The sequence below is a fragment of the Prionailurus viverrinus genome, chromosome E1, assembly GCF_022837055.1.
Source record: "Prionailurus viverrinus isolate Anna chromosome E1, UM_Priviv_1.0, whole genome shotgun sequence".
Taxonomy (NCBI): Eukaryota; Metazoa; Chordata; class Mammalia; order Carnivora; family Felidae; genus Prionailurus; species Prionailurus viverrinus.
The window spans coordinates 22,451,314-22,476,419 of NC_062574.1; the positions used below are offsets into that span (position 1 = coordinate 22,451,314).

General features: G+C 38.3%; 1 protein-coding gene across 8 annotated transcripts in view; it reads right to left on the reverse strand.

The window, feature by feature from the left end:
- Positions 1-1,318: 1,318 nt before the first annotated feature.
- Positions 1,319-25,106, reverse strand: part of CCT6B (chaperonin containing TCP1 subunit 6B) — a 31,026-nt gene continuing 7,238 nt past the window's right edge. Inside the window, exons 4-14 of one of the 8 annotated variants that reach the window (XM_047831753.1) lie at positions 24,215-24,388; positions 22,007-22,110; positions 16,475-16,585; positions 15,924-16,083; positions 13,365-13,447; positions 12,684-12,780; positions 12,234-12,381; positions 5,358-5,491; positions 3,349-3,451; positions 2,020-2,092; positions 1,319-1,503 (exon numbers count right to left, since the gene is read on the reverse strand). In XM_047831753.1, coding sequence (XP_047687709.1) covers positions 1,431-1,503; positions 2,020-2,092; positions 3,349-3,451; positions 5,358-5,491; positions 12,234-12,381; positions 12,684-12,780; positions 13,365-13,447; positions 15,924-16,083; positions 16,475-16,585; positions 22,007-22,110; positions 24,215-24,388 — 1,260 coding nt within the window. In that variant the 3' untranslated portion in view covers positions 1,319-1,430. Of the gene's footprint in view, positions 1,504-2,019; positions 2,093-3,348; positions 3,452-5,357; positions 5,492-6,929; positions 6,985-12,233; positions 12,382-12,683; positions 12,805-13,364; positions 13,448-15,923; positions 16,084-16,474; positions 16,586-22,006; positions 22,111-24,214; positions 24,389-25,106 lie in introns of all 8 variants that reach the window. The other 7 variants (XM_047831755.1, XM_047831752.1, XR_007146681.1 and 4 more) reach the window with 7 other exon arrangements.

Genomic DNA, 25,106 nt, shown 5'->3' on the forward strand with positions numbered 1-25,106 from the left:
TACAAACAATTCTGACACCACCAACTACCTGGAGTTAGTGCAGACCCCACAGACCAAGGGCTCACTCCCACAAGACTGCCCCCCACTTCACCTGATCTTAGCCAAAAGGCCGAGAAGCAATTAAGACTGACCTCCCACTTCAGACACCAATTGCAAGTAATGGGTACCCATGTAACTCACACTTCTGTCCAACAGGGCTAGAAATCAGGGTTCCCATGACCCCCTCCTCATGTTTGATAATTTGCTACAGCAGCTCACAGAGCTCACGTACTTACATTTAGTAGCTTATTATAAAGGATATTATAAAAGATATAAATGAACAACCTAATGAAGAGGTCCATGGTGTGAGGTCAGAAGGTTCCCAGACCCAGGAGCCTCTGTTCCCAGGAGGGTTGGAGCACACTGACTCTCTTTACACAGGCTTCATCACATAGGCATGACCTATGACCTAGCAACTCAATCTCCAGCCCTTCTACCTACCCCAGAGGTAGAGGGGTAGAGTGGGAGGTGTGGGGTAGAGGCTGAAAGTTCTAACCCTCCCATCACAAGGTTGGTCCCTCTGGCATCCAACTGCCCTCCTAAGGGCCCATCAGTCACTCATTAGCATACAAAAAAACCACTCATTAATTTCAGAGATTCCAGTGGTGTTAGAAGCTCTCCGGGACTGGGAGTGCCTGGATGGCTCCATCGGTTGAGCACCCAACTTCTGCTCAGGTCATGATCTTGTGGTTTCTGTGTTCAAGTCCCACATCGGGCTCTGTGCTGATAGCTCAGAGCCCGGAGCCTGCTTTGGATTCTGTGTCTCTGTCTCTCTGCCCTTCCTTTGCTAGTTCTCTCTCTCTGTGTCACTCAAAAATAAGTAAACATTTAAAAAAAGTTTTTTTAATAAAAAAAAAAAAAAAGAAGCTCTCCAGGCTGGGAAGTGGAAACTAAGACCAAATACTATAACCAAAAAAAAAAAAGCTCCTATCACCCCTATTCCTCAGGAAATTACAGTTTTAAAAGCTCTTGTGTCAGGAACTGAGGATGAAGACCAAATATATATTTCTACTATTTCATAATATTATACATACAATAAAGGGTAAGAAGTTAGAAATCTTTTTTTTATATATACTTATTTAAGTTATTTCTACCCTCAATGTGGAGCTCGAGCTCACAACCCCAAGATCAAGAGTCACATGCTCTTCTGAGCCAGCCAAGTGCCCCAAATGTTAGAACTCTTAAGAACAAATATTTTCACTATTATTCCTTTACTGTGAAAATATTTCTTGTATTCTTTATACTTTGATGAAGTATTATTGAGACTGCTAAGACCAACAAATATAAACTGGATTTATTTTACAGAACTTGAGAATGGCTCAGTATATAACGGTAGTTGGATATAAGGTATACTAAATCTCAGCTTCCAGAAGAGTTGGTTTTGAACTCAATCACCCTTTAAGAGAAGACATACCAGCTCGCATAATTTCATCAACCAGGAGAATGTTGGTGGCAATCACTGTGCTGAGGAAAAAGATAATAGGGTGAGTAGAGTCTACCAACCCACTCCCATCTTTTCCCCCGGCAATCTTTAGCTACTAAAAGTACTTTGTTCATCAATGATGTTGGTATGAGATCTTATGAGACAAAGCTATTATAAATACAAACATCAACTCTTGTATTGTAATTTCAACTCCTTTGCTGATAAAGTAAAAGTTTGATTTTAAATTGTAGCAAAACTGAGCTCATTTTTGGCACATCATTTGCCTTTCCCCCCTATGCATGTGGTACTATTTTAGTTAATTTCCCTCTTTCCCTTCCCTCTCAAATAAACAGTAAGATAAACATTTCTTATATATCACACTACTAGAATTAAAATGGAAAAGGGACTGAAAAATGACGGAAGCTAGTGTTAGTAACTGGATACCACACCTTTTCATACACTTAACCATTTTTCTACTATAGAGTGGTAAAAATAATAGACAAGTTTTAATGTTATTATGTCCCTAAAAGTCTTTATTTTTATTAATATGAATTTACCAAGAGTGAAGAAGTTGTTTTTTCACACAATAGTTATCCCAAACTCCTGCATCAGCTGCTAACATTGGCTCACCTGCAAATAAAAACAATGTTAACAATACAATCTTGATATATTCTGTTAATACTGGTTATATATTCTAACAGTACTTAATGTACCAACAAAACTATAGTGTCCAGGTCACAATGAACTCCATGGTATCAAATCAAATCCAGTGGCCAGTTGTCAGGCCTCATCTATAAGCAACATTTAACACGGCCTCCTCACTACTCTTTCTCACTTGCCTCCCAGGCCACCATGTTCAGCCTGACTTTTTTCTTTTTTGTTAGTGGCTCCTTTTCTGTTGACTTTCCTGGATTTTCCTCTTCTTCCCTTAATTTTGGAATACCCAAAAGCTCAGTCCTGGATTCTTTCCTTCTCTCTCTACACTCACTCCTTAGGTGATTTCATCCAGTCTTCTTGATTTAAACCATGTGCACTTTGGCAACTCTCAAGTTTTTATCTCCAATCCAGACCTCTTTTTTTTTTTTTAAGTTTTTCTTTTAATTATTGATTTTTGAGACACACACACACACACACAGAGTGCGAGGCAGGGAGGAGCAGAGATAGAGGGAGACCCAGAATCTGAAGCAGGCTCCGGGCTCCAGGCTGTCAGCACAGAGCCCAGGGTGGCTTCGAACTCACGAACCAGAAGATCTTGACCTAAGCAGAAATCGGCGCTTAACCAACTGAGCCACCCAAGTGCCCCCAACCCAGAATTATTTCTTGAGCTCCATACTCATACTTCCAATTGTCTATTTCACTTGAAAGTCAAAGACACTTCAAACTTAGCTTTGCCAAAACTCAGTGCTGACCTCCCCCCACACAACCTGCTGCACCCACAGTTCTTCAATGAGGTTAATGGCAATTTCAACCTTCCAGCTGTTCAGTGGACTTTTCTCCACAGAACAACCACAGTGATCCTTTTAAACATAATTAGGCCATGTCCCACCTCTACTAAAAATTGCTCCCTATCTCACTACAGTCAAAGTCAAAGTCCTTGGGCTGGCCCACATGTCCCTGCATGATCTTTCTATTACTTCTCTCATCTCCTTCCTCCTCCTCAGAAACTTCAAACCCTGGCTTTTCCACTGGCTGTTCCCTCTGCCTAGGATATTCTTTCCCCAGTTCCCCAACATGGCTACTTCGTCACTTCCTTTGATTTCTTTCTACAGACATATTCTCAATTAGCTCTACCCTGACCACCCTCTCTTTTTAAATTGCAAACTTCTGGGTCACTGGAGTATAACCTCTTTCTTTACTGAGCAGCTAATTTTTCTTCACTTTCTTACCTGTATTCAAGTCTATGCCAACAGGTTGTTTTGATTCTGAATGTTCAGCCTGAACTTTTACTAGAGTTTCCTGCAGGTCATAACCAGAATTCTGAGCAAGAACCTTTAGGAATAAAAATAATAATAAATATATGTATGAAATACCTTCACACATATATTTGAATATCAAAGATAATAAATAAGGCACTGCTCTCTAGTCTTGTGAAAACACACTTATAATACAATAATCCCCTCCTTTTAAAGACTTCCATTCTTTGAGAGAGAGTGCATGCACACAAGCAAGCGGGCAAAGGGCAGAGGGGGAGGGAAATAAAGAATCTTAAGCAGGTTCCATGCCCAGCACAGAGCCCAACTCAGGGCTCAATCTCACAACTGTGAGATCATGGCCTGAGACAAAATCAAGAGTCTAATGCTTAACCAACTGAGCCACCCAGGTACCCTTGAAGAATTCTGTCCTTAATCTAAAACAAATTAGTATTTTATGTCTCTAGCAGTTTTTATATTTACTTAAACATTTTCCATATGTACATCACACTAAATTCTGAGGACATTATAGTACCCCCATCCCCACCCCACTACAGTAATTTCCCTCCTTGCAAAAGATCTCTTAAAAAATGGAAAGAGGGACACCTGGCTGGCTCAGTTGGAAGAGTGTGTAACTCCATCTCAGGGTTGTGAGTTTGAGCTTCACATTGGGTGTAGAGAATAAATAGATAGATAGATAGATAGATAGATAGATAGATAGATAGATAAAGTAAAGAAGTAGAATGGTATGGTTTCTTTTCGTCCCTCTAGCCACACATTTTCCAGCTTTTCCTAGATACCTGCTAAAAGAACCCTTCATATTTGCAGGATGCTTGTGTCCCTCACCAACATGAAGAGAGTCATGACCTGTGACAACAGGAATGGAGCTAATAGCACTCCAGACCAGGTTTATTTCCAAGTAGTACAAAACCAACAGCTGATAAGTAAAGAACCACCACTGTACCAGTTTGTGTCAACTACAGGCTTACCAGTTTGTGTCAACTACAGGATTACCAGTTTGTGTCAACTACAGGATCATTACTTAACTGACTTTGCTGTTTTGGGGAAAGAGAAAAATAGATATCTGATTCTCAAAGATTCCACAAATTGTGAATAATTTAAAGCAATTACCAAAGAGACTTTGCTAGCATTGTTCTTTTTTTTTATTTAAAAAAATTTTTTTAATGTTTATTTATTTTTGAGACAGAGAGAGACAGAGCGTGAACAGGGGAGGGGCAGAGAGAGAGAGACACAGAATCTGAAACAGGCTCCAGGCTCTGAGCTGTCAGCACAGAGCCCGATGCGGGGCTCGAACTCACAGACCATGAGATCATGACCTGAGCCGAAGTCAGACACTTAACCGACCGAGCCACCCAGGCGCACCGCTAGCATTGTTCTTAATGTTTTTAATTCATGGTAATAACATCTTTGACATGGTCTTCTGTGTTTCTAAGTGGTTCACAACCAGATTAAGGCAAAGGAAAAGGAATGGTAGTCTGTTTCCTTTGTTGACACATGGAAAAAATACCTGGTTTCTCTCCTTTTCCAGGAATTATAATGAAAATGACAAAAGCATGCTAGTATTTGGAGTTCTCATTCCCACAGTTTAAAATAATAATTAATACTTTGGATACCACCAACAAAACAAAAATCTACGCAAAAGTCTGGTTAAATTTTAAGTTCTAAACTTTTTCATTATGATTAATCATAAACCATTTTTGAAGGAAATTTCTGGACTTACTTCCACTTTTGGAGCTCAGAGATTAGCAAGGGGGTAACTTAGTGATTTCAGGAAACTCTGACAAGGATTCTGAGCTATTATCCCAAAAGTTTCCCTGCTTTTGCTGTAAAATATCTTAGACAAAACTGTGTGGGGAAATGCAAATTAAAACTCTCTCTACTCTGGTGTTAGATAATGTGGGCAATTTGTAATCCAACACCCTTAGATCTAACCAGTTGTTCTTTAGCCATTAGGATAGTTGTACCTTAGGAATAATGAGTAAGGCATTAGCAAAAGCTTGTACTCCAAGACGAGCTCTTCCTTTTACACTATGCTTGTAATTAACAAGAGCTTCAGCTATTGCCACTTCAACTGCACCTGCTCCTGGAACCACACAACCTATTGGAGGAAAAAAGATTGGCAAGGCATTCCATACAGGGAAAAATAATTAAACAAAATAAACAAACAAAAAAAATAGAGAAAAAAAGCAATTAGCTATTCAGGTGTGTTCTATTACCTATTATATGGCCTACATCTAAAATATACCTAAGTAGACACAGAAATAAAGTAAGTTGCATAGTTCAGTGATTACTTAGATGTCTTATGAAGCATCCTGAAGTTACATACCATTAAAAAATTAGGCATGGTACAGACAACTGGCTGCAACCAGATTATTTAATTGTTTGTAAAAGTAGACATTCTTCCCACCTTCATCTTATTCTTTTATGACTACATGCAAAAGGTAATTATTTATCATGTATAGGGACAGGTAATAAATTGTAACATCCGATTTGAAAAAAATTTAGGCCAAGATGATTTGGCCACCATTTTGGTATGGAATTCTTGGGACTTAATGAAGTATTTGTTTTCTATACTGAAGCAAAACCCAAACTGCTACCTAAGGAAAAAATATAGGTGTTTTCATTATTCTAAGGCAAAAGCTCTGTTTAAAAACATCAATTTTCACAACAGGATATGACTTTTATACCTGCTGGTATGGTTTTATAAAGTTTATGACTCTCCTTTGAATCAGCAAATTTGTTTTGGAATCACCCATCTTTAAAACAAAACAAGAAGAATCTCTCCTTTGTCCCACATCATTTTTTTTAATATTTGTTTATCTATTTTGAGAGAGAGAGAGTGAGCAGGAGAGGGGCAGAGAGAGAAGGAGAGAAAGAATCCCAAGCAGGCACCGCGCTGTCAGCACAGAACCTGATGCAGGGCTTGAACCCATGAACCGTGAGATCATAACCTGAGCCGGAATCAAGAGTAGATGCTTAAAATGACTGAGCCACCCAGGTGTCCCTATCCCACATCATTTTTTAATTACTAGCTCCTTCGTCTGCTTCTCTGTACAACAAAACTGTTCAAAAGAGTTGTCTACCCACAAAATGATTGCATCCTTGCTTCCCATTCACACTTTTAAAAAGTTAAAAGTTCCCGAGGTGCCTGGGTGGCTCACTCTATTGAGTGCCTGACTTCGGCTCAGGTCATGATCTCACAGTTTGTGGGTTCGAGCCCCACACTGGGCTCTGTGCTGACAGCTCAGAGCCTGGAGCCTGTTTCAGATTCTGTGTCTCCCTCTCTCTCTGCCCCTCCCCCACTTGCACTCTGTCTCCCTCTGTCTCAAAAATAAATAAACATTAAAAAAAAAATTTTTTTTAAGTTAAAAGTTCCCTGTGGTGTAACACTGTATGTTAATTATACTGGAATTAAAACATAATTTTAAAAAACTTTTTTAAGTTCCTGTGAAATATTGAATATACACAAAAGAATATTTATATGTGTAAAGTACAAAGAATAAATGCACAAATAAATGTACTCATGTACTTCTCACCTGGCTTAAGAAACAGAACATTGCCAGTATCTTTGAAAACCTCCCTGATCCCTTTCTGTGAAAACACAACATATCACAATTTGTGGGATGCTACTCAAGCAATACCTGAAGAGAAACTTATATCACTAAACACCTATGCTAGAAAGAAGGGTCTCAAACCAATGACCTCAGCTTTCACCTTAAGAACTAGAAAAGAGCAAATAAAACCTAATATAAACAGAAAAAAGAAATAATGAGAGTGGAAATCAATGAAATAAAAATGAACAGTGTCCAAAAAAAAAATAAACAATGCCAGAAATGAAAAAGGTAATATCACTATAGATTCCACAGACATGAGAAGCATAATAGTAAGGGAATATTATGAACAATTTTATGCTAATAAATTTGAAAAGTTAAGGGATTAGCAAACTTTCTATAAAAGATCAGATATAAATACTTCAGTTTCTATGAACCACACCATCTCTTTTTAACTAATCAACTCTGCCACTATAGCACAAAAAGAGCCACAGACAATACATATATGAATGGGTATAGCTGTACCCCAATAAAACTTTATTTACCAAAACCAGGCAGCAAACAGGATTTAGCTCATGGGCAGTAGTTTGATCATCTTAACAGATGAAATGGACAAATTTCTTGAAAGACACAAACTCAAAAAAGACAGATAACCTGAATACCCCTGTCTCTATTAAAAAGATTGAATTCATAGTAAAATTTTCCCATTAAGAAAACTCCAGACCCAGATAGCTTTACTGATGAATTCTACCAAACATTTAAGAAATAAATACCAATTCTACACAAGATTTCAACACTTTCAGAAAATTAAAGAGGAGAGAATACTTTCCCACTCATTCTATGAGGTCACCATTATTCTAACAGCAAAAAAGATAAAGGCATTACAAGAAAGAAAATACACAAGTACCCCTTATGAACATAGATATAAAAATTCTTAACAGCATAGAGGCGCCTGGGTGGCTCAGTTGGTTAAGAGTCCTACTTCCACCCAGGTCATGATCTCAGAGTTCATGAGATCTAGCCCTACGTTGGGCTCCACGCTGGGCATGGAGCCTGCTTAGGATTCTCTCTCTACCTCTCTCTCTGCCCTTCCCTCATTTGCACTCTCTCCCTCTCGCTCTCAAAATAAATAAATAAAACTTAAAAAAATTCTTAACAGCATATTAGCAAATCAAGTCCAATAATATATAGAAATACATAGCAGCATTACTTACAATACCCAAAAGATGAAGTGATCTAAGTTTCCATCACTGGATAAACAGATAAATAAAATGTGGTTTATACATACAATACAGTATTATTCAGCCCGAAGAAGCAAGGAAATTCTGACACATCATTCAAGGATGAACCTTGAAGACATCGTGCTAAGTGAAATAAGCCGGCCCAAAAAGACAGATACTGGATGATTCCACTCAAATGAGGTACATAGAATAGTCAAATTCATAGAGACAGAAAGCAGAATAGTGGCTTCCATGAGCTGGGAGGAGAGGGGAATGGAGAGTTATTATTTAATGGGTATAAAGTTTCAGTACTTAAGATGGAAAATGTTCTGTGGATACATGATCATGATGGCTACACAACAGTGTGAAAGAAAGGATTTATTGCCACTGAACTGTAATACGTACAAATGATTAAAATGACAAACTATATACTTATATCCACAATTTAAAAAAATAATTTTAAAAATTGTAATCCATTTTTAAAGAAAATAATACATCATAAGTAAGTAGGGTTTACCCCAAGAATGTAAGTTTGGTTGAACATTTGAAAATCAATGTAATTTACCACATTAATAAACTTAAAGAGAAAAAACATGTAATCATCTCAATAGATCAACAGAAAAGCAACTGACAAAATCCAACATCTATTCATGATAAAAAGTCTCAGCAAGAGAGGGGAACTTCCTCAATATGACAGAGGGCTTCTATGAAAACCCTACAGCTAAATATCATACATAATAGAGAAAGGCTGAATATTTTCCCCCCATTATCAGGAGCAAGGAAAGAATGCCCACTCTCACTATTTCCATTCAACAATGTATTGCAGCTTCTATCCCATGAAATAAAGAGAAAAAGGAAATAAAAGATATCCAGATTGGAAAGAAACAAGTAAAACGGTCTTTATTAGCAGACAACATGATTATTTATACAGACAACTCAATTAAATCTGTAAGAAAGCTACTAGAATAAGTGAGTTTAACAAGGTTGCAGAATTCAAGATCAGTAACCAAAAAGCAGTATCTATATGTTAATCAGAAATTGAAATTTTTTTTTTTTATAATTTTTTTTTTAAACGTTTATTTATTTTTGGGACAGAGAGAGACAGAGCATGAACGGGGGAGGGGCAGAGAGAGAGGGAGACACAGAATCGGAAACAGGCTCCAGGCTCTGAGCCATCAGCCCAGAGCCCGACGTGGGGCTCGAACTCACGGACCGCGAGATCGTGACCTGGCTGAAGTCGGATGCTTAACCGACTGCGCCACCCAGGCGCCCCTAGAAATTGAAATTTTAAGAACATCATGTATAATAGGATCAAAATTCATGAAATACATAGATACATCTGAAAAAAATATATGCCACTAAGAATCACAAAATATTGCTGGGGTAAAAAAAAAATATATATATATATATACATATATATATATATATATATACACACACATATACATATACATGTGTGTGTGTGTGTATATATATATATATATATATATATATATATATATATATATATTGCTGAGACAGAATCAAGAAGGCCCAAATAGTGGCACCTGGAGAGCTCAGTCAGTTGAGTCTGACTCTTGATTTTGGCTCAGGTCATGATCTCCTGGTTCGTGGCTCTGTACTAACAATGTGGAGCCTGCTTGGGATTCTCTCCACCTCTCTCTCTCTCTCCCTACGTCTCTCTCTCTCTCTCTCTCTCTCTCAAAATAAATAAACTTAAAAAAAAATAAACTTATTTTAAAAAAAGAAGGCTGAAATAAATAGATATACCATGACTCAATATTGTTAAGATATCAAGATATCAATTATTCCCAAAATGTCCCACAGATTCAGTGAAATTCTAATCAAAATCTCAGCAGTCTTTTTAGTAGTGACAAGCTGATTCTAAAATTCATATGGAAATGCAAAAGATTTTAAATAACCAAAATAACTTAGAAAAGAACAACATGAGAGGATTAACATTGCTGATTTCAAGACTTATTATAAAGTTACAGTGATCAGGATAGTATATTAATATTGAGCCAGACAAACAGATCAGTGGAACAGAATAAAAACCCAGAAATAAAACCACACAAATATGGACAAATGGTCTTCATCAAAGATGCAAAAGCAACGCATTGGTGAAAGAAGAGTCTTTTCAACAAACGTAGCTGGAACACTTTGATCAAAGGTATATTATGGTATACCTAAGAGTTGATTTGCTGGGTCATATAGTATCTCTGTGTTTAACTTTGAAAAAAGAAAAAATTTTTAATGTTTATTTATTTTTGATAGAACACAAGGTGGGGAGGAGAAGAGAGAGAAGGAGACACAGAATCTGAAGCAGGCTCCAGGCTCTGAGCTGTCAGCACAGAGCTCAACGTGGGCTCAAACTCACAAACCGTGAGATCATGACCCGAGCCAAAGTTGGACACCCAACTGACCAAGCCACCCAGGTGACCCTAATTTTTAAATTTTTAAATGTTTATTCATTTTTGAGAGACAGAGACAGAGTGCAAGCAGGGGAGAGGCAGAGAGAGAGGGAGACACAGACTACAAAACAGGCTCCAGGCTCTGAGCTGTCAGCACAGAGCCCGACGCGGGGCTCGAACCCACGGACCATGAGATCATGACCTGAGCTGGTCAGTCACCCAACGAACTGAGCCACCCAGGCACCCTGTCTCTGTGTTTAACTTGTTAAGGAACTCCCAGCTATTTTCCAACAGTTCCCACCAGCAATGTTGAAGGCTCCAATCTCTCCACATCTTTGCCAACATTTATTATCATCCAGGTTTTTTGATTTATAGCCATCCTAACAGTTGTGAAATGGTATCTCTTTATGGCTTTCATTTTCATTTTCCCAATGACTATGTTGAGCATTTTCCATGTGCTTATCGTTCTATTTTAAACGTCTGTTTTTTATTGAATTATCTACCTCAACTCCTTTTAGAAGGTATAAATTATCAATTATAACTGATAATTGATAATTTATAAATTATCAATAAATAATAAATGCTAATATTCTGTCCTAATCATTCTTTTTTAATTTTTTTTTCAACGTTTATTTATTTTTTGGGACAGAGAGAGACAGAGCATGAATGAGGGAGGGGCAGAGAGAGAGGGAGACACAGAATCGGAAACAGGCTCCAGGCTCTGAGCCATCAGCCCAGAGCCCGACGCGGGGCTCGAACTCACGGACCGCGAGATCGTGACCTGGCTGAAGTCGGACGCTTAACCGACTGCGCCACCCAGGCGCCCCTGTCCTAATCATTCTTAAGATTACACTACATCTAAGGTAACAGAATGAGTTCTAAGCTATTAAATCCTTTTCATGGTTTTAAAAATAAATTTCTAAAAATAAAAAAACTTTATTATAGTGTGGGGTAACAGTCTTTCCATCCTGGAACTATGGCCTAGTTTGTCCATAACCTTGCAGAGAAGGCCCCAGGGCTGGTGAATGAACACCAGCATTTGGTGCTGGTAAGGTCACATCTTACCTGAAGCCCCGACTGGCCACATTTCGGCGCTATGCCAAATTAAACTGGCTCCTCCAATTCCTGCTGAGATCCCTACAGCTATTCAGAGCTTGAAAAAAATAGCCAAAAGCACTCAAACTGGTAGCTTCAAAAGGTTCACAGTTAAGGAATCTCGCTGACTGGTTTGGAGGCCACTGAGGTGTGGATGTGGTTTTATGTCGGTAAGATCATAGGCAAGCACGGCATCATTGGCTATAATGTTTGAAGACCAATCTTTAACATCTATTTACATTTGGTTTGTTATTTGAGCCCTCTTGGACCATGTGTAATCACACTGGTATTTGAATAAACTAAGATAACGCATCAAAAAAAAAGATACTATAGCATTAAATTAAGTGCTTTTTCATTTCATAAACAGAAGCTAATTAAAAGGGCAGCAAACTCACTACAAATAATGCAAAGGAAAAATCTTCACAATCCAAATTATAAATTGTCCAAAGTGAAATAAAGAAGAGTAATCAGTCATATCTTCTAAAATACTGTGTGTACCATGACAGATTTAGTACCACTTTTAAAATACATAAGGTTCACATCCATCATAAAAAAGAGCCTACCATCTTCAATGGCATTTTTGATGGCACGAAGTCCATCCCTTAGAGCATCCTTGATTTGTGTGAGAGTATGTTTATTTGGTCCTTTAACCAACAAGGTGACAGAACGAGGGTTAACACAGGCCTCGATAAAAGTGAACTTTTCTTCACCCTAGAGGGTAATCCAAGAAGATATAACTCTAATATTTAATGTCATTATGAAGTGAAGTCCTAGTTTATAATACTAGAATCCAATCTTGCAAATTTTTCTCATCAAACATAACTAAATAGACACTAAAAGCAGTTAAGTTATATTTGAACTCTTAACAAACATTTAGAAAGATAAATTGTAAAATACATCCTGGGGATTATTCAGATATCAAAAGGTAAAGCCTGAATGAAAAGATTTAGTATGTAAAAAAAAAAAAAAAGTTTACTCTTCACTTTATAACCACTGCCCACAGATATACTCACTAATGTACACTCATGTACAAGACCAGCATGCCCCAAACAATGTATACTGAGGTCTTCAAGAGAATTCACAGCCATTCCACCACAAGCAAGAGAGAGTCTGAAATTACAGAGGTCGTCGTAGCTTTGATTATGGTAAGCATGAAAGACTTAATTTCTCAAAGGTGAAAAAATACCTAACACAGAAGACTGCATTGTCACTTTATTGTACTGTTTTTAAAATCTGGGTTTTTAAAAAATTTTTAAGTTCATTTATTTATTTTTGAGAGAGACAGAGAGAGAGCACACAGGGGAGGGGCAGAGAGAGAGGGAGAGAGAGAAAATCTCAAGCAGGCTCTGCACTCTTAGTGCAGAGCCCAATGTGGGGCTCAAACTCACGAAACCATGAGATCATGACCTGAGCTGAAACCAAGAGTCATATGCTTAACTGACTGAGCCACCCAGGCACCCCTAAAATCTGTTTTAAGAAGATGAAAACCTTTGTCCTGCAACAAAGTTCTGACGTAGGTTAACAATCTTGATTTTTGACATTTCCATTATTTATTGAAATTAAAAACAAAATTTGGAACATGTATGCTACTGCTCTGTTCAACAATGTTTACATGCAAGTTAAAAGGAATATCATGAAATCATTTCAATTTAATCTGCTAAAAACTTAGGATACATAATTATCTGCAAGCTTACCTTTCCATATTTCTTCTTTTTGCCCTGCGAAGAGCTACTATGCCATGTTTTGCAAGAGCATCTAAGGAAAATGGATCAATTCCCTAAAATCAAATTAGCAAAAAGTTATAAGCACATCTTAAGCCACTAGTTCTCAAACTTTTTTTTATCTCAGCACTGCTTCACATTCTTAAAAATTAAGAACCCAAAAAACTTTTGTTTACGTGGACTCTAAGTTATCATAAATTAAAATTCAAAATAATAGTAAACTCATTTTATGTTAACATAAATAACATTTTTAAGTGAAAACTTACTATACTTTCATAAACAAAAAAATATGTAGGTTAAAGTAATGGCACAGTTTCACATTTTTTATATCGTTTTAATGTCGGTCTTAACAGAAGACATATGGAGTCTCATCTGCTTCTGCCTTCAATATGGTGTGATATCTTGTTTTGGTTAAAGTATATGAAGAAAGCTTGGCCTCACACAAATACATACTGGGAAAAAGAGGAATATTTTAATAACTTTTCAGATAAATGTGGGTGTTCTTCTTTGATACTACACCAAAACTCAATAAATAATAGTTTCTTAAAGGTTAGTTTCGAGGTGAAATATGGAACTTATCAATAAGCTTTTCTTCTTTAAATTTTTTTTTTTTAATTTTTTTTTTAACGTTTATTTATTTTTGGGACAGAGAGAGACAGAGCATGAATGGGGGAGGGGCAGAGAGAGAGGGAGACACAGAATTGGAAACAGGCTCCAGGCTCTGAGCCATCAGCCCAGAGCCTGACGCGGGGCTCGAACTCACGGACCGCGAGATCGTGACCTGGCTCAAGTCGGACGCTTAACCGACTGCGCCACCCAGGCGCCCCTAAATTTTTTTTTAAATGTTTATTTTTAAGAGAGAGAGAGGGACAGAGTGTGAGCGGGGGAGGGATAGAGAGAGAGGGAGACACAGAATCCAAAGCAGACTGCAGGGTCTGAGCTGTCAGAACAGAGCCCAGCACGGGGCTCAAATTAACGAACCCTGAGCTCATGACCTGAGCCAAAGTCCGACACTTAACCAACTAAGCCACCCATGGGCCCCTCAACAAAATTTCCATACTCTCTCATATGAAAATCCACCTGTCTGGGGCACCTGGGTGGCTCAGTTAAGCGCCCAACTCCTGATTTTGGCTCAGGTCATGATCTCACAGTTCATGATTTCAAGCCCCGTGTAGGTCTCTGCACTAACAGTGCGGGGCCTGTTGAGATCCTCTCTCTTCCTCTCTCTCTGTCCCTCCCCTGCTCACTCATGCTCACTCACTCTCTCCCTCTCTCTCTCTCTCTCTCAAAAATAAATAAATTTTAAAATAATAATAATAATAAAATCAAATCCACTTGCCTGTCTTATACTTCGAGTGTATTATTTACCCATGCATGATTTTGTTAAATCATATGGTTTTTTTGTCATTTAGAAAACATTGAGGGTGGGGGATGGGCTAGATGGGTGATGGGTATTAAAGAGGGGCTTGTGATGAGTACTGGGTGTTGTATGTAAGTGATGAATCACTGAATTCTATTCCTGAAACTAATACTGCACTGTATGTTACCTAACTAAAATTTAAATAAAACTCTGAAAAGAAAAAAAGAAGAAAACATTGGTTCACTATGTTAAGCAGAGCTTCCAAATGCTGATACATTTCATAGTTCTACAATATCAGAAATATCACATTTGCTAATATCACCATTAACATTATCAGAAAAGTCCTTTAAGTATTGGAGAGCTGTGACATTCACAATGGCAGATACAAGTTTTCCAAAATTTTAATTTTTGCTTGAAAGCTCAAATTTATTGGCAACAAATACTGTCAACTGTTTTCCTTGAAGTGACAGAACCACTTCTTCCTTTTTGAGAAAAACCTGCCAAATACCCACATCTAAATAACCATAGTTTGTCAGTTACTTTTTTTTTTTTAAGTAATCTGTCTGCCCAACGTATGCCTTGAACTCACAACCCTGAGGTCAATAGTCACTTGCTCTACCCACTGAGCCAACCAGCTGCCCCTGTCAGTTATTCTTTAAAGTAAAAATGGCATTCCATGAAAAAAGTGGCTAGGTCAGCTTGCAACTCAATTATACAAGAGTTTTCCTTCAAGATAACCCTATTCTGATGTGCAGACTTCACACTCCGTCACACAGAATTATAAAAGGATGCCTATGTAAGGATCAAAATTCAATAAAATTAATAAGTTTTACCACTTCATCAAGATATTCTCAAATGAAACTTTTTTTTTTTAACCGCAAGTGTACGGTAGAATGGGAAAAAGAATATAATGACTATTAGTACAGTTTGGGGCTACTGCTTTGATTTGTACTAATGCACCAGTAGTTTTACCTAAAGTTGCCTTTGCATGATCATTGCAAATGTCAGCACAACGTAAAAGGCATTATTATTACTATTGTTATCATGAAAATAATTTTGACCTCATAGACTCCCTGAAATGGTCTTATGGACTCCCGGGAATCCACAGACCACACTCTGAGAAATGGTGAAAAACATTTACACATAGTTAAAATCAAAATTTTCTTTCTCACCTTTTGATTAATGACAACAAATCCTTTACTGGACTGAGCACAGACTTTGTCTTTCAGGTCGATTATTTTTTGTACTCGATCTTCAATAAATTTTCTTTCAGCTTTTACCAGTTTCTCTTTCTCTTCAGCAGACTTATAAAAGAAACCAGAGCTCACCTCTCTAAAAGATTAATAAAACAAGCTAGTAAAGGCAGAAGAGAGAGGAGGAAAAGGCAGAAGGCATTTACACTAAACATCTGGCAGGGAAGCAAGAGATTAAAAAAACACTTTTAGAAAATACAATTTCAGGAGTGCCTAGGTGGCTCAGTCGGTTGAGTATCTGGCTTCAGCTCAGGTCATGATCTCACAGCTCGGGAGCTCGAGCCCTGTGTTGGTCTCTGTGCTGACAGCACAGAGCCTGGAGCCTGCTTCGGATTCTGTGTCTCCCTCTCTCTCTGCCCCTCCACTGCTCACGCTCTGTTGTGTGTCTCTCTCTCAAATAAATAAATGTTAAAAGAAAATTTAAAAAGAAAATACAATTTCAAAATTCACAAAGAGTAACTGACACGTACGTTTTTTCATATTCTAGTGATACATTGCAAGAAAGGATAAACGCATCTTCTACTCGTTTCTTCATATCTGGATGACGGGCACCATGATCCAGAACTAATCCTCTGATCAACCTATTAAAAATATGTAATGTTTCTTCCTCTGAATATACACTCTAAAATTTGTTATAAAATAAGGATTGTATTCTTAAAATTGTAACAGAACTACTGGGGCACACATTGTTTCCTTGCACCAACTTTAAGCCTAACACATAATTAGCAAAATTAGAAAAGAAAATTTATTTTAACACAGTGTGACTGGGAAGTCACAATGAAAAGTCAACCCAGAATTATTCTCTAAATTATTTGGCTCACACGTATGACACAGCTGGTCAAGTATTGAAAGGTAGGCACACAGTGAGTTTCTTAGGAACATTTGTTCAAAATAATTATATGGAACCACCAAACATTGTTAACCTAAATGTCCAATAATAAGGCATTGTTCAGCAAATAAATGACCCAACTATTTTGTGGTCGTGAAAATTATGTAATGACATAGAAAAATATTTACAGTGGTAGCTGATAAACACAGAATAGCAAACTACCTATAAAGCATGATTATAACTACTCTTTCAGAAAATAAGCACCTCAGTACTGACAAGAAAAAATGAAAAGAAATTAAGAGTAGAGTTATGCTTGGGTGGTAGGAATACAGATAATTCCGGAGTGGGAGATGCTTTTTTCTATCGTTGAAATTTTCTTTCAAGAGTAAATATTTTTATAACTTTTAAAACTTCATTTATACCCAATTAGGGAGTGGTATTTCTATTTACAAATCTTTTATAACCAATATTTGTTATACATAAACATAAAAGAAATAATTGTTAAAATAGTTAAACACAATTATAAGGAAGTTTTCAAACTTTTAATTTAACTACTAATTTTAATCTGACTACAACATTTTAATCTAATTATCCAACTCCCAGCTGAAAGTGCAGAGCTTTTCTTTAGGAAGAAAACAAGCAAACTATATGTTCAACACTTGTCACTCTCCAGGTCTCTTTACTCTTCCCCCCCCCCCATTCTCAGCAAGTGACCTTGTGCTTTGAGAAAATACACTGTCCCATCACTACCTCTACCAGTCCACCTGCACTTGACCCTGAACCTCCTGTTCCTATGAGCGAACTGTCCATGCTCTTCTCTCAGGTTAACCCCTGCATGTGTGTACTCTATTCCCTTTCTGGTCTCTGCTCCGGCATCATCCCCTCTTCCCCCATGTCAGTTCCTCCTGCCTCCAGGAGCATTCTCGTCAGGACACAGACTTGCCATGAAAATTCTCATCTTTAAAACAAAGAATGCTTCTCCTTCAAGTCCCTTCCCATCCTCCCTTCTAGCTACTGCCCGTTTCTCTGCTAACCTCCTTGGAGCTGTGTATGCTTGCACCCTCACTTCTTCCTTAACCACTTCTCTCTCTCAAGCCCACTTCAGTCCAACTTTCACACCTACTCCTTTATTGAATCAGTTCCCATCCAAGTCACCAAAAACATTAAATGCCTTCCATATCTAATGGTCAACTTTCAATCCACAACAACTTGCTTTAAGTTTCAGCAGCATATGACATACTTGATTATTCTCCCCTTGAAACATTTTCCTCTCTTAGCTTCTGGGACAATACTTTCTCTTGGCTTTCCTCCTATCTCAGTGACCATCCCTTCTGGTGCTGAATCCTTCTCATCTTCTCAATTTCTTTTTTTTTTTTTTAAGCTTATTTATTTTGACAGAGAGAGTGTGTGTGAGCAGGGAAGGGGCAGAGAGAGGGGGAGAGAGAGAGAATCCGAAGCAGGCTCCATGCTGTCAGCACAGAGCCTGACATGGGGCTCAAACTCACAGACCATGAGATCATGACCTGAGCCTTAATCAAGAGTTGGACACTTAAGCGACTGAGCCACCCAGGCACTCCTTGTCTTCTCAATTTCTAAACATTTGAGTTTCCAGTCACCAACTTTAAACTTCTATCTATATTCACTTCTCAGCTGATCTCACTACCTCTCATAAGCTTTAAGTCATCTATACACAGATGACTCCCAAATATTTTTCTAGATCAGACCTCTATTCTGAACTGCAGACACACCTCTCCAACTCCCTACTCACACATGGATGCCTAACAGGCATCTTAAAACATAACATTTCCCAAACTGCGCTCTTGATTTATTTCCCCAAATCTGTTCCCCCGAGTCTTTTCCATCCCAAGAAATGGCATTTCCCCTTCTCCAGATGCTCCATGCAAAGCCCCAAGAGACATCCTTGACACTATTTCTGCCACATTCTATGTCAAACCATCAACAGATCCTACTGCTCCTTCTAAGTATACCCTGATCTAAAGTGTTTTCACCCCTCACCCGTATTACAACAGATTCCTGACTGGGCTCCACTTCTGCCCTTGCCCTGGGAAATGCCCTGCTTCACAGTGCATTCTCCCCACAATAACCACAGAGATACTTCTGAAATAGAAATCAGAACTGCTATTGCCCTCAGCAATAGTAGACTAATTTGGACCTACTACCAAAAGCAAAATGCTGGGTTAAAAACAAAAACCTTAGGAGCACCTGGGTGGCTCAGTTGGTTAGGCGTCCAACTTTGGCTCAGGTTCGTGGGTTTGAGCTCTGCATCGGGCTCTGTGTTGACAGCTCAGAGCCTGGAGCCTGCTTCAGATTCTGTGTTTCCCGCTCTCTCTGCCTCTCCCCCACTCACATTCTGTCTCTGTCTCTCAAAAATAAATAAACATTTAAAAAATTAAATGCTTAAAAACACTGGAGAGCTTTAAAATAGTAAAGAAAACATGAACTCCAAAGGATAAGAAAAGAACTGCAAGTACTCTTATCCTAAAGTCACTTGACAATTCAGATCAATCTGAACTTGGGTTTCAACAACCTCACTATGAGAGGGGGACAGAATGAAAAGCTCAGGGCTCATCGAAGGTAGAGGGTCTAATAGGAGACACTCTTCACTTTAAGTAGGAACACCAAAGGGCTACATACTCAGGGCATAAACCAGAAGGATGAACTAGAAGCAAGCAGTCCTCATATGAATCAGCAGTTAGAACTACCAACTGGATATTTGGGATGCCTGGGTGGCTCACTGGATTAAGTGTCTGACTCTTGGTTTTGGCTCAGGTCATGATCTCATGGTTCATGAGATCAAGCCCTGTGTGGAGCTCTGTGCTGACAGCGAACAGCCTGCTTCAGATTCTCTCTCTCCCCCTCTCTGCCCCTTGCCTGATCATACGCTTCCTCTCTCTCTCTCTCTCTCTCTCTCTCTCTCTCTCTCTCTCTCAATAAACAAACATTAAAAAAAACAAAACTAGGGGCGCCTGGGTGGCTCAGTCGGTTAAGTGACTGACTTCGGCTCAGGTCATGATCTCACACACAGTTCATGGGTTCAAGACCCGCATCGGGCTCTGTGCTGATGGAGCCTGGAGACTCTCAGAGCCTGGAGACTGCTTCTGATTCTGTCTTCTTCTCTCTCTGCCCCTCCCCCTGCTTGCAGTCTGCCTCTCTCTCTCTCTCTCTCTCTCTCTCTCTCTCAAAAATAAATAAATATTTAAAAAAATTTTTAAACACAACTAGATATTAAAAACAAACAAAAACAAAACCCTCAAGCTGTGGATTTAAAGTATTCCCCAGGCTCCTTGCAACAACAAATTCAAATCCTCTGTGCAGAAATGCACCTTCATCCTAGGTGTCAAATAATTTCTACAAATACCTTTTTCAAACATGATGAATGGCACATATAGAAACAAAACACAGGGGCACCTGGATGGCTCAGTCAGTTAAGTGTCCAACTTTGGCTCAGGTCACGATCTCACAGTTTGTGCGTTCGAGCCCAACGCTGGGCTCTGTGCTGACCGCTCAGAGCCTGGGGCCTGCTTCAGATTCTGTGTCTCCCTCTCTCTCTGCCCCTCCCCTGCTCGTACACTTTCTCTCTCTCAAAAATAAATAAACATTAAAAAAAATTTTTTTTAATAATAAAAGGCAGGCTTGGAAAGATCTGCAGGGAATAAGACACCATAAAAAGTGCAATGGCCAATCTAAGAAAAACCAAATAAAACTTCAAGAAATAAGTAAATAAAGAGATCCACAAACACACATATATTAAAATAAAGTATTTTCAAATGAAATATGATATTTGGATTGGCTTCAAAATAATCCAGGTTTGGGATGAGGAAGAGAAAGAGGAGTTTATAAGGGGAAATAAAAGGAAAAATAAAATGGGCCACAGACTGAAAATTGATAAACATGAGTGACAGGTATGTGAGAGTTCACTATTCTATTCTTTCTGCTTTTATGTATGTTTAGAATTTTCCATAAAAGAAAGTTTAAAATTCATTAAGTCCAAAATCAACAACATGCTACATATTCTGACTACATACTTACCCAGACCATGTCAATTGTCTGACCTCTCTTTCCTCTCCAACTTCAAATCCTACTCTTTTTTCCTCTTACTCACTGTGCTCCAGGCACACTGGGACACCCCAGCACACTGGTGCCTTGGGGCCTTTTCAACCATCATTCCCTTGACTTAGAACTCTTCATCCAAATATACACATGGCTAACTCCCTTATTTCTTCAGACACCTCCTTAGCTCTTGAGTTTAGTTTCCAATCACAAGGATCTTCCCTGAGCACTCCAAAATCACACACATGCTCTCAGTCACTCTAGTTTCTTCCCAGCATTTATTATCACTTATGTATTTATTATCTCCCACAACTAAAAACATGATCTTCTTAGAGAAAGAAATTCTGTTTTGTATTACTCTTCATTCCCAGCACCCAAAACAATGACTGCCTCAGGGTAAGTATTCACTTAATATATGTTGAATTAACAGACTGATGTTGAGGGGCGCCTGAGTGGCTCAGTCAGTCGAGTGTCCAACATCGGCTCAAGTCATGATCTCATGGTTCATGAGTTCAAGCCCCACATTGGGCTCACTGTTGTCAGTGCAGAGCCCACTTCGGATCCTCTGTTCCCCTCCCTCTCCGCTCCTCCCCCACCTGTGCTCTCTCTCAAAAATAAACATTTTTTAGGGGCGCCTGGGTGGTGCAGTCGGTTAAGCGTCCGACTTCAGCCAGGTCACGATCTCGCGGTCCGTGAGTTCGAGCCCCGCGTCGGGCTCTGGGCTGATGGCTCAGAGCCTGGAGCCTGTTTCCGATTCTGTGTCTCCCTCTCTCTCTGCTCCTCCCCCATTCATGCTCTGTCTCTCTCTGTCCCAAAAATAAATAAATGTTGAAAAAAAAAATTTTTAAAAAAAAACATTTTTTAAAAAATAGACTGATATTGAATTAAAGTAACTAATGAAATTAATGAAAAAAAAGTATCTGAACGACACCAAATATTCTAGAATCCATGTATTGTCAAAGTTTATGTAATTTAGGGGCACCTGGCTGGCTCAGTCGCAGGAGCATACAACTTTGATCTTGGGGTTGTAAGTTCAAGCCCCATGTTGGTGTAGAGATTACTTAAAAATAAAACCTTAAAAAAAAAAGTGTATGTAATTTACTTTGTATCTGTTTCTGATTTATGCTTCATCTCCATGATTTCTATCATGAAGAGATCAATAGGATAACCTGGTCTTCTAATAGCCAAAACAGAATCCACCACAGCCTGAAAGAGAAGTGAATGAGAACAGTAAATTACTGGTCTATTAAAAGAAATCACTGGCCCAAGTAATCATCAGACTAAACAGATAAAGGGCTTCAGGCCCCAAAATATAGGGCAAGGCCACAAAGGCCACTCTGTCATGGACATTAGTAATAATCAATGCCAGTGGGTACTTTAGACCCTGAAGGAACTTCAGAGATCATCAGGCCCAAAGCCTTCATTTTACAGTTAAGTAAAGTAAACTCTGAAACTTTTAAGAATTTACAGACTTAACACAAGGTCTAAAAGCAGAGCCAGACCTAGAATTCCGTTTTCTTTAACTGCCAAGCCACTGCTCTACTACCAACACTACTCAAACTTTTCCACCAAAAGACATATTTAATGGAAAAGAAGGAAATGCAATTTGAGGTAAAAGCTAAAATTTTCTGGTTACACTAACACGAAGTGTCTTAAATTTTGTGTTTTATCATGAAAAGCTTCTACATCATGCCATGATATACATTTGTTTTAATGTGAAAGTAATGCTTTTCCCCAAAATTGCAGCGTGAAATTAATACTCCAGAAAGACATGTGCTATTTATTCTGCCACATAGCCCCAGGGATATATAGCATGGTACAATAATATATCCTATTGCTTAGCTCAGAAACCTTGGGTGGTTCAGTCGGTTAAATGTCCGACTTCAGCTCAGGTCATGATCACACGGTTCGTGGGTTCCAGCCCCGCATCGGGCTCTGTGCTGACAGCTCAGAGCCTGAAGCCTGCTTTGGATTCTGTATGTCCCTCTCTCTCTCTGCCCCTCCCCCATTCATGCTCTGTCTCTCAAAACTAAATAAATGTTAAAAAAAAATTTTTTTTAAAGAAAGTAATATGAAATTACATAAATTAAGTATTACAATATAACCACCCAAAATATAAATAAAGCAAAAAACTATACCTTAGTTTACCTGAGATAACATGATACTTGGTTTTGGAACCTAACAGGGAATAATGACAAAGACCACAGGATAATGAGAGTATCAGTGTTTCTACAACTCCAAAAGAGAATGGGCGCACTAACCAGATAACATGAAGATTCTGGATCACTTGATATATGTACTCCAACAGGAGAAAATACTGTAGTCTTTATTTGAACTCTGCTGAGCAAGAAATTGTCTGATCTTAATCTGATTTGCAAAGTAGGTTTTCCTATTGGTAAGGGGAATTGACCAGAAACAAATCAGGTGTTCTAGTCCATTTGTCATTTATATTTCTCAGAGTAAATTAGCAAGACAGCATTCTGATTTATATATCAATGCCTTGTGATTTTGGTTATGAATTCATCATTCCTGATAAACCAATATATTCAAGTTGCAGAAAATACAAAGCTGAGGAACAATGATGATATCAAACTATAGCCACCTGATAAAAGCCTTCCCCAAATACCCAATCTACTCCTTAAATTACATACATTTTACCTTTAGAAATAAACAAAACAAATACGCATTTCCCAGATGTGAAGATTATCTGTCAAATCAATCACGCTTCATTAAAGTGGTAACCTTAACAACCTATGTGTCACCTCACATAATAAATATTGACCTCTAGGTTTTAAGAGACCAGCACCTCACCCCAATGACATCCACAAGGGTTGATCCACAGGCAGCCAAGCTCCCTTCATGTTAACTTAAAAGAAAGTTTAATATAAGAGGCTCTTAAATACTGAGAACAAACTGAGGGTTGATGGGGGGTGGGGGAGAGGGGAAAGTGGGTGATGGGCATTGAGGAGGGCACCTGTTGGGATGAGCACTGGGTGTTGTATGGAAACCAATTTGACAATAAATTATATTTAATATAAAAATAAAAGAAGGTTTAAGAAGGCAGCCAGACCCCTTTCATTAACTTTCATGTTAACTTAAAAGAAGGTTTAATATGACACTTTTGAAAAATTACACATACTGTTCTGACCAATCAAGTATAGACTATAACTAAGTGAATAAATGTTTGCCTTCTGTATTTTATTTCATGTTCAAAAGAACCACATACGATAGTTGATTCTTATAGGAAAAATAAAAATATCATCATGCATTAGTCTATATTTGTTCTGAATGCAAAAGTTTAATCACAAACCTCTGTTAACACATCAGCCAATTCAGCAGGAACTTTAGTTTGTAGAGATGTTCTAGCCACATCTAAGAGGACTTCTCTTTTCATCTCTTTGTTAATTTTAACCTTTTCCAGAACTTCAAGTGCTTTTATCTTCGCAGCTTCAAATCCTTCAGCTATTATTCTAGGATGCAGGCCCTGTCACATCAACATAAAACTAAAAATCATAAAGTAAGTCATCCAAAGTAAAAGTAACCATCTTCTACTGTTAATAGGTATGTCCAAAGAAAGTAATATTACCCACATCAATGGCACTCAAGACAAATGCATGTACATAACTTATGAAAGTAATTTTTCAGTGCTTCATATTTAAAACAACCTCAAACTTACAGAAAAAAATTTATGTCCAGGACAAAACACTACAAAACTCCTCTTTATTTCCAAAAATTATGACACACTGTCATGTGGTACCCTTCCGAATGGGCACAAAAGAAAAGACTCCTTTAATGCAGAGGAAAAGAACCAACGCTGATTTGGAGGAAAGTACAGACAAACACCACCTTCACCAAATGTTAACATCACAGCAATAGGACAAATAGACATCATGTGCCTCCTGATACAATGCATTAAGAACACTACCACACGTCTATGGTATTTCATGCCAGAAGTTTATTACCTGAGTCTAATTGTGATAGTCAAATCCAAATTGAGGACTTTGTACAAAATAATTGGCTGTACTCTAAAAGTAGCAATGTCATAAAACACAAAAGACAGCTCAGGATAATTCCAGTTTAAAAGAGACTAAAGGAGGGCGCCTGGGTGGCTCAGTCAGTTAAGTGTCCAACTCTTGATTTTGGCTTAGGTCACGATCTCACAGTTTGTGAGATCCAGACCCACATCAGGCTCTGCACAGACA